We start from the raw sequence: 13,271 nt of genomic DNA on the forward strand, positions 1-13,271 counted from the left end.
GATTAAAAAAAAAAAGCATTTCTACTATAGTATAACAAGATTAAAATTTGGAAATTCTGGCATAGAAGCTCATTATTCAGGGTAGAAACAGCATAACAAACTGGCCATACCCCCAGAGAGGAAGCACTGCAGAACTATGTGTGCTCACCCAAAACAATGAAATGACTATTTGCACTGAAGGCACTGAACTACTGCTGAGGAATCCTCATTAGGGGACACAGCACCCCTTACAGAATGTTAAACAAGGAGGGATCTAGAAGATATACGAGATCTGGGCACTGGAAAACAACCAAGCAAAGAAATACAAATGAACTCGGCTTTTAAGTGAGTAGAGAGTATCTCTTTTTTTCCAACTATTTTAAAATGTCTAGTAGTAAATGCTAACAAATGCTAACAAAGGAGTCTAAAATAAAACATGAAGTATTTTTTAAGAGAAGTTTTTTCTTCTTCTATGTATTCAGAGAACAGCAAAGAGCAAAATCCACTAAGAATTTATAAATATTTTAGAATTTTAGAAACTGTAAATGAAAACCAGAAAATCTAATGAAGTACTCTCTCCCCATCAATGGATTAGAAATAATAACACAATAGCTTTTTTATTATTGTACCTCCCACAGGCTTTTCCTTGCCAAGGCCAAGAAACCTCAAGGACACACAAAAACCATTTAAAGTACTTTCCTGTCTCCTCCGCTCGCAATTCCAACAAAAAACTTGTCGGAATTGGCTTCTAATTTAGGCTTGTAACGAAATGTGAATTCTTAAAATAAGATTGGCTGAGAGCTAAATCCTTTGTTTCTAAAATCAAAGATAGAAAATAAAATATACTGAAATGTTTAAAGTGTTTCCTTCTTACTACAAGTAAGGGCTAGCTGCAGTATTATCATACTTATTCTCCCAATAATGGGCCTAACCCCCCTCCCTCACCTTTTAAAAGGTGATTCTAAGTGTAGAGTTAACCCTTGCGTCTCCATTTTTACAAATCATGTGGCATAAGACATAACCTTTGAAACAATCTTGAAAATGCCCCCAATAATACTGTTACTATGGTAACTCTTGTAGGCTAGTTCTCTGAAAAGACTCAGATTACTGAGTCTGAACAAAGTTACCTCACCATTTTCGACACTTCTCCCCCCTGAGAAAATTTATCCTTTGCAATAGCACATACACAATAAACTGAAAAAGATCAACCTCATTAACCATGCACAATCTATTCTTTTAAACTCAATGATCATTTCTAGTCTATGTTTTCTGATACCTTTTCTTTTGGAATATTGTCCAAGAAAACAATAGAAATCAAATTCTGGTTTTGATCACCATTCAATGTCAAATTTTCTGTCATGGGTTCCTTTGTCTTTTTTGGTAAAAAAAATTTAGTGATATAAATATTTAATATGTAGCAACTATAAAAAGTGTTTTGTTTTTTTTTTAATTTTAGGGATATCGTTAAACTATACAACCAATGGTCCCTCTAAAAAATGCTTGTGTTTTTAAAAATTTGACTGTGGGCACATGAATCAAGTTCAGTCAGTAAACAGCTGTGTTACTTGAATAAAAAACCAAACACATTCCTAATTGATACTTACCCAGTACAACACCCTTACCCACACACACACACACTCAAGGTGATCGTAAGTGTTTCTTGTGAAGACTTTCCATAAAGGAAGACACACATATACTAGCTCTAGACAGTAAAGAGAATTATATTTCATTTAAAGATAAATTCCACTTGTACAGCAAGTCAGAATTTCTTGATTTCATGTGCGCTACCTTATTTGATCCTTACAACAAATCTGTGACATAAACAGAACAGATACTATGATCTCCGCTTTAAAGGTAGGGTTTTATCTGGGGTGGGGGTGGGGGAACGCCCTAGGGATAAAGATGAACAAAACTGGGAAACAGTAACACTTGTAATATTTCTATCACTCATAAATTACACGGACTTGTGTTTTGACACATAATGGGATAAGTGGAATCCTCCCTAACTTAATATAGACAATAAGATACAGCTTAACCATCACCTCTGGGAAGTCTTCTTTATTCTTCCCTTCCTGAGGCCTAGAGGCTGGGTTAGGAACTTAAGCTGTATGTAGGCTGTTCTGGTAACCCTGCTATCTCTTTACCCTCTATTTTAACGTCTCTCTTTTTTAAATTGTGCTAAAAAGCACAGCATAAAATTTACCACCTTAACCGTTTCTCAGTGTACAGTTCAGAAGTTTTAATTATATTCACATTGTTGTGCAACCAATGAATGCCTTTTTACCTATTTCCCCTACTAGATTATAAATTCTTAAGGGCAAGAATCGTGTCTTGTTTGTTGCTCTTTTTTTACTGCCTGGCACAGCCTGATACATAGAATATTCTCAATAATTCTTAATCTATCTATGCACCTACTTACCCACTCACCTCCCTACCTAATTCAGAATTAAAACTAAAAAGTGAGGTGTTTACACAGGGGTATACATAAGTATATTAATTTCAGTCAAAACTCTGTTGTTGTCGTGTATCAATTTATTGCGCTTTGCAGACACAGTGCTTTTTACAAATTGTGTTGAGCAAGTCTACAGGCGCTATTTTTCCTTTTGCTTACTTTGTATTTCTGTTAAATTTTGTTAATTCTTGCAATATTTCACAAACTTTTTCATTATTATAATAATTGTTATGATGATCAGTGATCTTTGATGTTTCTAATGCAAAAGCATGAGAAGGCTCACTGAAGTCTCAGATGATGGTTAGCATTTTTAACGGTAAAGTATTTTATTTTATTTTTTACTATTATTATTTTTTATTTTTTATTGGAGTACGGTTGCTTTACAATGTTGTGTTAGCCTCCAGTGCACAACAAAATGAATCAGCCATACACATACAGATATCCCTTAACAGTAAAGTATTTTAAATTAAGGTATGTAAAGTCAGAACTTTTTCTGATTTGGCTGACTGGTTTTCTAATTAGGGTATATAGCAGATATTCTCTATAAATTGGATGAGTGTAATCTGCAGTTCCAAAATTTTTTTCAAAAATACATTTAAAAAATGTGTTAAAGCATTTCATCAAAAACACTGCATTGAAAATGTATTAAAATTAACAATATTTTAATTTTCCTAATTGTTTCTTGAGTATGTTGAACTAAACAAGGAGCTTTAAAACTAAATATATGATTGGTCCTACTCAAGCTTTTTGGTATACTGTCCAGAAACAGAGAAAGTGAATGACTCTAGTGACTAGTTAACAAATCGTTTTTCATTCAGTTTATGTTCAATTCTTTACTCAGTTTATTTTCAACTCCTTGCTTTCAACAAAGAAAACTTGATAGATCACTAAAAATAATTATTAATAATAGTTTACTATGCAATTTTGGGGGGCGTATAATTCAGGATTTGTCCAAAAAACTGAGGGACAATGCAACAACAAAATTTCCATTCTTACGTATATAGCAATGCTAACAAAGTTTCTCAGGATTTACTTATATAAAAACTGAAAAATGGAAGAGTAATAAATAATATAAATTTACCTCATTAAGAAATATTGGGACTTCTCTGGTGGCACAGTGGTTAAGAATCTGCCTGCCAATGCAGGGGGCACAGGTTTGAGCCCTGGTCCAGGAAGATCCCACATGCCGCGGAGCAACAAAGCCCGAGTGTCACAACTACTGAGCCTGTGCTCTAGAGTCCACAAGCTGCAACTACTGAGCCCGTGCACCTAGAGCCTGTGCTCTGCAATAAGAGAAGCCACTGCAATGAGAAGCCCGCTCACCGCAACAAAGAGCAGCCCCCACTCGCCGCAACTAGAGAAAGCCTGTGCGCAGCAATGAAGACCCAACACAGCCAAAAATAAATAAATATAAATTTTTTTAAAAAAGAAATATTTATGTGTAATAATTATTAAAATTTATAATGTTATTTTGACAACTACAGATAAAATCAGAGTAATGATAATTACAACACAGAAAGAAAAAAATTATTCTAACAAGTATTTTTCCTAATAATAGGAATTTATCTTCCTCGTAACTAATTTTCCTACTAATAGGAAATTCATAATTTAATTTCAATTTACATGCTATGTATCAGACACAAGTCATTAAAACAAAAGTATATTATACTAAAATAAAGTTCAATGGGACAGAGATGTAAAATTTCTGACTATTGTAGAATTGATTCATTAAAAAAAATTAAATTATGGTATAATGCCTTTATATTTAGATTACCTGGGTACACTTAGTAGAAACACTTAGCAGCTTTTTAAAAAAATGTGAATATTTAAAATTTACTGGAAAAGATTTTTTTGTAATTATTTAAATTTAAGACAAAAAATTTCAGACATAAACTTAAAAATGTCTGAGAAGTAATATAGTTTAAAATAATAAAATAAAGATAATAAAGTAATATATCAATAGTTTAAAAGGTTATTTGAATGGGTACATGAACAACAAAAAAAAATCTAAGGACAATACTATCCAAACCACTGCTTCTAGCTTTAGGTGTTCAGATTTGGAGTGTTTGCAGATTCGAGGAATTCAGATTTTCAGCTTCTTACTGAATGGTATCAGTATAGTTAAAGATACGTTACATCCTAAAATAGTCAACCAAAAAAAAAAAAAAAAAAAGAAAAGAAAAGAAAGACCAGTACTCAGTTTTACCCAGGATGGGAGAAAAGTAAAGGGTTATTAAGCCATAGGGTAACATGTATCAAATTAATTGCCTGATTTAGAAATTCTCTATTAACAACCTTCTGGATCATGATGCATGCCTGGACTGAAAAATAGCATTCTTCACCAAGAGTTAAAATTTGGGGAGCTTTCATGGATAGGAAGAATTAATATTGTTAAAATGACCATACTGGGCCTCCCTGGTGGCGCAGTGGTTGGGAGTCCGCCTGCCGATGCAGGGGACACGGGTTCGTGCCCCGATCCCGGAGGATCCCACATGCCGCGGAGCGGCTGGGCCCGCGAGCCATGGCCGCGGGGCCTGTGTGTCCGGAGCCTGTGCTCCGCAACGGGAGAGGCCACAGCAGTGAGAGGCCCGCGTACAGCAAAAAAAAAAAAAAAAAAAAAAAAAAAAAAAAAATGACCATACTACTCAAGGCAATCTACAGATTCGATGTAATCCCTATCAAAATACCAATGGCATTTTCTGCAAAGCTAGAAAAAAAACCCCCAAATTTGTATGGAAACACAAAGACCCCCCCGCAAAAAGCCAAAACAATCTTGAGAAAGAGCAAAGCTGGAGGTAACACACTCCCTGATTTCAAACTATACTATAAAGCTACAATAATCAAAACAATATGGTACTGGCACAAAAACAGACACATGATTAGTAGAACAGAGAGCCCAGAAATAAACCCAAGTATTGGGTTGGCCAAAAAGTTCGTTCGGGTTTTCCATAAAAGCTTATGAAAACCCGAACAAACTTTTTGGTCAACCCAATACTTATGATCAATTCAACTATGACAAAGGAGGCAAGAATATACAATGGGGAAAAGAAAGCCTCTTCAATAAATGGTGCTGGGAAAACTGGACAGGTATAGGCAAAAGAATCAACCTGTACTACCTTTTCACATCATATACAAAAATACACCCCAAATGAATTAAAGACTTAAATATAAAACCCGAAACATTAAAACTCCTAAAAGAAAACATAGGCAGTATGCTCTTGACATCAGTCTTAGCAATATTTTTTTGGATATGTCTCCTTAGAAAGGGAGATAAATGCAAAAATAAACAAATGGGACCTAATCAAACTAAAAAGCATTTGCACAGGGAAGGAAGCTATCAACAAAACGAAAGGGCTGCCTATTGAATGGGACAAGATATTTGCAAAGGATATATGAGGTAAGGGGTTAATATCCAAAATATACAAGTAACTCATACATCTCAACATGCAGAAAAACTCAACTTGATTGAAAAATGGGCAGAGGACCTGAACAGAAATTTTTCCAAAGAAGACATTCAGGTGGACATCAGGCACATGAAAAGATGCTCAACATCACTAATCATCATGGAAATGCAAATCAAAACCACAATGATATATCACCTCACACCTGTCAGAATGACTATTATCAAAAAGACAACAAAAAACAAGTGTTGGAGAGGGTGTGGAGAAAAGGGATCCCTTGTGCACTGTAGGTGGGAATTTAAATTGGTGCAGCCACTATGGAAAACAGTATTGAGATTCCTCAAAAAATTAAAAATAGGACTACCACACAATCCAGCAATTCCACTTCTGGGAATTTTTCTGAAGAAAATAAAAGCACTAATTTGAAAAGACATATGCACCTCTGTGTTTACTGCAGCATTATTTGTAACAGCCAAGGTATGAAAGCAATCTAAGTGTCCAGTGATAGATGAATGGATGTGGGGGGTACACACACACACACACACACACACACACACACACACACTGGAATATTACTCAGCCACAAAAAAGAATGAAATCTTGCTATTTGCCACAACATGAATGGACCTAGAGGGTATTATTCTAAGTGAAATAAGTCAGACAGAGAAAGACAAATAGTATATGATTTCACTTAAAAGTGGAATATAAAAAACAAACCAAAAAAAGAACAAACATAACAAAACAGAAGCAGACATACATACAGAGAACAAACTGGTGGTTGCCAGAAGTGAGGCAGGTTAGGGGATGAGTGAAATCGGTGAGGGAGATTAAGAGGTATAAAATTCTAGTTATAAAATAAATAAGTCATGGGGATCTAATGTACAGCATAGTAATTATAGTCAATAATATTGTGATAACTTCTTATGGTGACAGACAGTAACTAGACTTATCATGATCACTTTGTACTATATAGAAATACTGAGTCACTATGTTGTACACCTGAAACTAATATTGTTAAGTCAATTATACTTCAAGGAAAAAAAAAAAGAATAACTATTAGAAGGTACTGGAAAGCCACCAAAAGCAGGCAAAAAGCCTGAGCTTACTTTGAAAAGATGTTGGCATAAAGAGTAAGAATTGTGAGTTTGTGGTTTTTTGCCTGAGGGTGCTCCCAATACCCTCTTTCTACTCCAGTCACAGAAAAATCAGTCTTACTGCCTCCAGGACAGAGTCAGGGTTGATGGAACAGCTAGAAATTTAGAGGGGTAATCCTTGAAGGGAGAGACCTGCAGAAAGGGTAAAATGCAAAATCTGAGTACAGAATCTACCAGTATCCCAGGCCGACCAATGGGTAAGCATGTACAATGGAGAGTCTGAGGAGCTAGCCAAACAGTAGGTGCACATGAGAGAGGAGTTAAAAAAAAAAAATTAAGGGAGCTTCAGGATGTATTTCTTTCACTGAGGTACTTAGTTAAATTATATCATTTAACAAGAGTGCCTCCATAGTGGTAAAGTTATTGGCTGCATTATCAATATTACTGCAATCACAGAATCTACTGCAAAAAGTGGAAGTACATTATAAAGTGTTCTGCTGGACCAAATCACAAGCTTTACAAAAAACAACCACCCTAATCTTTCAAGACCATCAGACACACAGCAGCAGTTCTGGAGCACTAGCTAAGGCTCCTAAATACAGCATCTCAATTAAAAAAAAAAATCACAGAAAAAGAACTTTTTATCAAAGTATCTAAAAATAATTGTAATAATTTCAATTGGTTAACATTTCTTTACCACTCACAGATGAGAGTGTAGCCTCTAAGGTGTAGGCTGATACTGATTTAAATAGACAAAGAAGGAAGGCATTTTAGTAAAAGGAAGTGAGATCTTTGATTGACAGTTCTTAGGAGAAGGTTAAAAATTCAAAAGGAATGCCTGTATGTGGCTCAGAACCTAAAAGCCTTTTTCTCCTCCCAACAGAAGAACAGTCTCAAGTAATAACTGGTTGCCATGGAGATAAGAAACTAGAGAGATCAGCGAACTCAATTTGCAGTTAAATAGGCTGGAAACAATCCTTACTACTTGGTGAAGGAAAGCGATTAAAAATATACATGATTGCCAGAGGGAATCTTCTTCACCTAGCATTTCCTAACCTCATTAATGAACAAGAAGTCTAAAAAACCAAATGAAAACCCAAGGTGTCTTGGATTGAACCCATTAAACAAATTCAGGATTTCAAACGTTATCACAAATCCTTTCTCTTCCATATGACTTTGATTCTTTTTAACGGTACTTGTTAGTAAATACTGGAATGAGACTAAAATTGTGTTCAAGAACAAAGTAGTATACCTGAAGGGACTGGAGCATCAATGGAAAAAAAAAAGAAGCATGACAAATGGAAAGGTAACCAGAGTAAGAAACAGATTCAAGTGGTGAAAATCCAGATTTTGAAAAATCTTTTCACAATCAATGAATACCTTTGTGAGTGCTGTAAAGGGCTGCAAACGTCACCGTGAAGAAAGTCGTGGAGTATTTTCCAGCATTAACTAAATGAGGAAAGGCCCTTTTTGTGTCTCGGTATCGGCGCAGGCACTGGATAAAGCGAAGCCAAGCAGGAATGCACTGAACAATAGCCCGCACACCATATGAGTATTTGTGGCAAATTTCTGGTTCTGTGAAGATTTCAAAGAAGAAAAGACTACAATTAAAAAAAAATAACTTGTTCACATCATTTAGAGTCATATATTGTAACCACTAGGAAGTCCATAAAAGCAAGGAACCTGGGTTTCAGAATCACTTTTTTCTTTGCAACTATTATATTCTTAAACTTTTTAGTGGTTGACAAGCTGAGGAGAGAAGGTAAAATACACAGTGGGAACTTAGAAAAATCTGCCGGCTCAGATTTCTGACTATCTATTCTGGAATCACCTTCTTTGGAGTGTGGTAAAACTATAAGACAATTAGAAGATGAGTACACTAATCAAAGAGAAAAAAATTAGCTCTGAAACATCTGGAAAACCTATATATATCACTGGTGACTCCAGTCAACTTCATGAACTCCAAACCACTACAATATACCCACTATAGGTTGTTCACAGTCTTGTTCTTTAAAAAAAAATAAAATGAACAAAGAAAACAAACAGCAGAGTTTATACTTTTAAAATGAGAAGAATAGAGTTCGTAAATCAATTTTCTTCAAATTCTGGAAATATATCAGAGTGGTTCAACATACAATAGAATTGTGATCTGCTGGCAATCAATGAAAATGTGTTGGCACTGGCTTCATTAACTTTTGTTAGTCAGCTGTTACATAATCTGTCTAAAGTTGGTCTTTGTCATTAAGGCAAAATTCCTTAGTAACTTGAACACCTGGCATAAACAAAGAGTGATAAAAAGAGCCAAAAGAAAAATAAGGTCCCCAAGAATTATTAAAAAACACCTATAATGACTTTCTCAAAGCACTTGATCTAATTTCTAAATTATCAGTATTTTTGATCATAGTAAACTAATACTGTGATGGCAATTGTTGACAGTAAAGCATCTGTGACTTAATTACCAATGTATTAGAAGTTAGTTTTAGAATTCTTTAAGTTGTAAATCTCCTGGCAAATGAATGGCTAAAATGATAATACATAATTTAAGAGCCAAATTATATCAGATAAAGAGATTGCTAAAGGAGTGCCAAGTACATTTAATTAGATTTGTAATATTATTGGATGATCTTAAATTTCTCAGTTATCATTCCCAGTGTTTCTTGGTTTACACTGGCAGTTCAGTAGTGTGGATGCACATTCATACCCTACCTTCTGAATCATTTGGCAACAGGCCCCCACTTTCATCCCATTTGAGCTCAAAACTGTAGAAGCAGATCATATATTCCAGGTCCATCAGTATCACTGACAGGCTGTTCAGCTGATCGGCCAGCCAGAAATCAGCAAAGCCTACCTTATGGAAGGGGGCTGTAAATACTCGAAACTGGGAGAAAGAAAAAAATCAGAAAACACAGAAACAAGAAAATTCATATTAAATTTCTCTAATTCATGTCTGACCCTGCAGCATGATTACTTTAGTTGATAAAATGGAAACCAATGAACCAATCACAAACACAGGGACCTGGCAACAGTGGCTAGGTTGAGAATTAGTAATGAAGGGAATGAGTTGAATGGACAACTAAGAAAGGAATTAAAAGGGTGGGGCAGGGGGAAGGCAGGAATAGCTGCAGTCAGAAAACAGAAAGCAGAGAGGAGGGAAGAGCTAAAGTGGAAAGCAGAGGGAATGGCACAAATGCACCGAGAGGACATTTAGCGTTAGGGTCTAAATTAAATTTTGCTGGAGACCCATGTGCTATGATAATTTCTGGAATATTCTCTCATCTTAGCTAACTGAATACAAAGCTCTTCTTTGCCTACACAGGTTAGGAAGGGGAGGATAGCACCTCGTCTGAAGTATGTATTATTCTCTAACCAAAGTCACTTTCATTTCCCTAATGCCATGGTGATAATTGTATTTGTCTTCAAATTATGCCACAAAAACCAGCCCACATCCCACTGTTACAAAAACAATGTTAAATAAATTCAGGTTATATGTCTTGAGCACTAATCCACTCTGTATATTTTTCTCATGATGCATTTCTTATAATCCATTAACTATAACAATTCTGGGCTAGGTGTTATCCATAGCCCCATTTTACAGAAGACCTATAACAATAACTCCTCCTGACTCTATTCTGTGAAAGCCTGTTTACCACTGCAAAGGAAAATCCTGGCGTTGCAGAGAGAGAAAGAATTAGATACTAATCACCAGAAATAAGCTCAAATTGTACAGACTGCCTTGAAAGGCCTTGAGTGAAGTGAAGATGGCATGAAGGCAGCTTTCCTCCTCACCCTGTTAGACCCTTTCTATCTTACACAGGTGAAAATGGACTCCTAAAACAAGGAATTCTGACTAAGCAACAGTTTTGAGAAAATGAATCTCAAGCTAGAGCTCTCCTGCCATCGAGGTATATTCATTTAATGGACATGTTCAGCCTGGGAGACTATGGCTCTCTTCTCTCAGACTTGGCTGGTTCTTTCTATTCTTTCTCTAAATCATTCTCTTGATTATTTCAGGGAAATAATAAATGACGATATTACAAATCAATCCTGGGTGTCAACTATCTATGACAGGTATTGTCTTGGAGCTTTGGAATTTAGACCAGGGGTCTACAGGACACAATACAGGCTTTAAGACATTACTTTCTGGAGCTGATATATTTTGTGTCCACGGTTCGATCTCTGATCACTCGCTTACTCTTTCAGAAAGTTGTTCAGTAAGCCAGATGAGATGTTACCATTTGCAACCATAAGCTCCAGATACAGCAAACTTTTTTTTTTTTTTTTTGCAGGGTAGGGTGGGGTAGGAGGTATTAGGGATTGAGATGTTGATCATTTATGCACAAAGAGGTGCTGGTAGCAGTTTATATAATATTTTAAGAAACTCTAGGTACAGAATGGAGTTAGAAGATTCAGAGACAGAAAGAAGAGAATAATTCAGGATATAACAACAAAGGATCAGGAAGTCTTACTCAGTCTCTAGTCATGGACTTCTGTGAGACTGGTAGCCTAGGGCAAACTTCTCAGTTTTCTCATTGACATTAGTCATACCACTATTACTGTCACAACCTGCCACACCCAGCCTCCAAACCTGGCTATTACAGAAAACCTCTGTAAGAGCAGAAGGGGAGGACAGTGTATTAAATAAGAAACAAAGAGACAGAGGGATGCACTAGAAAAGGAAAGGAGTGACGTAAAACAAAAATTGGAAGGAAGGGAAAATTTACAGAAGAGAGAAGATGAAAAAAGAAAGAAAGAAGAGAGTGGTAAATATTGGTATAAGACAACTAATGAAGGAAAGAACATAATTATAGTCATTCATGCATTTAACAAAGAGTATTAAGTATGTACTGTATGTCAGGCATTGTGGAGGTACTAAATAAATAAAATATGGCCTGTACCCTTAAAGACCCACAATCCCTTCGGGCAAATAATAAATACCTAAAGAAATAATGACAGCACCATGTGGTAACTGCTATTACAGATAGGCATACAAAATACCCTGGAAATACAAAGAAGGGAACAAGTAGTTTGGTCAGAGGTAGGGTGAGTGGAAGTGAAAATAAACAGAACATACTTAACTCCCTGACATTAACACATAGTCAAATTCATCTTAGATTTATCTGAATTCTGCCCCTTTTTAAAAATTTTATTTATTTATTTATTTATTTATTTGTTTATTTATTTATTTATTATTTTTGGCTGTGTTGGGTCTTCGTTTCTGTGCATGGGCTTTCTCTAGTTGCGGCGAGCGGGAGCCACTCTTCATCGCGGTGCGCGGGCCTCTCACTGTTGCGGCCTCTCCTGTTGTGGAGCACAAGCTCCAAACGCGCAGGCTCAGTAGCTGTGGCTCACGGGCCCAGTTGCTCCGCAGCATGTGGCATCCTCCCAGTCCAGGGCTCGAACCCGCGTCCCCTGCATTGGCAGGCAGATTCTCAACCACTGCGCCACCAGGGAAGCCCTGAATTCCCCTTTTTGACTGAGAATTCTCCTTCCTTTCTTATTCTGGCTACGGTCTTTCAACTTCTACTTTGTTGTGATTTAAATTAAAATGATAACAATTCACTGAGTAACTGTATTAAGAAAGCTACAGACAACCTGGATATCTGATGTTTTACCCACATACACAAAAAGGCCACTAACAAGTTATTACAAAGAATATATGTTATCACCTTCTAAGTTAAGATGATGAAGTTAAGGAGATAAACAGTTAAGGAGATGAAGTCTTAATTTCTACTTGTGGATAATCAATCACATTCTTTCCAAATCTGATTTTAAGATTCCCGTTAGGTGATCCACTAATCAAAGTTAAACATGTAGATAAAGTGACCACCAGGTCCAACTGTTAAATGGTAGTGTTTAAGAACACAGATTATGGAGCCAGAATGCCTGGGCTCATATCCCATCTCCATTACATCCTGGCTTTGTGACCTTATTTAACTTCCCTGAACCTAGGTTTCCTCATTTATAAACTCTGGATTAATAGTAGCTCCAACCTCATGGTTTATTAAAAGGATTAAATAAGTTGATACATATAAAATGTCCAGAATAGTACATTATTAAATGAGAACATTTCTCTAATCTATTCTTATAATAGACACGTGTAAAAAATTTATTATACAACTAAAGAAAATATTGGAAAAACCAATTCCAAAATAATATAGCAAAAGACTCTAATTTAAAAACTTTATGCAGCCTTCTATAAGAATAACTTGATACTTTTGTTTAGAAAATCTGAGGCATTGTTTATGCTTCCCAACTGGATTGCCAAGTAGGACAAATACAGATCTGGAGAGAGGATATATGACCTCATGAATGTAAATAAACTGTATTCATCTGACATATAATACT

The 13,271-nt window shown here is 35.9% G+C and overlaps 1 protein-coding gene across 1 annotated transcript in view; it reads right to left on the reverse strand.

The window, feature by feature from the left end:
- The window catches only part of XPR1 (xenotropic and polytropic retrovirus receptor 1), a 203,171-nt gene that overhangs the window by 39,237 nt on the left and 150,663 nt on the right, over positions 1-13,271 (reverse strand). Inside the window, exons 10-11 of the mRNA XM_060091179.1 lie at positions 9,633-9,804; positions 8,307-8,501 (exon numbers count right to left, since the gene is read on the reverse strand). Of these exons, the coding sequence (XP_059947162.1) occupies positions 8,307-8,501; positions 9,633-9,804 (367 nt within the window). The remainder of the gene's footprint in view (positions 1-8,306; positions 8,502-9,632; positions 9,805-13,271) is intronic.

This window comes from Mesoplodon densirostris, chromosome 2 (genome assembly GCF_025265405.1).
Source record: "Mesoplodon densirostris isolate mMesDen1 chromosome 2, mMesDen1 primary haplotype, whole genome shotgun sequence".
In the NCBI taxonomy this organism is placed as follows: Eukaryota; Metazoa; Chordata; class Mammalia; order Artiodactyla; family Ziphiidae; genus Mesoplodon; species Mesoplodon densirostris.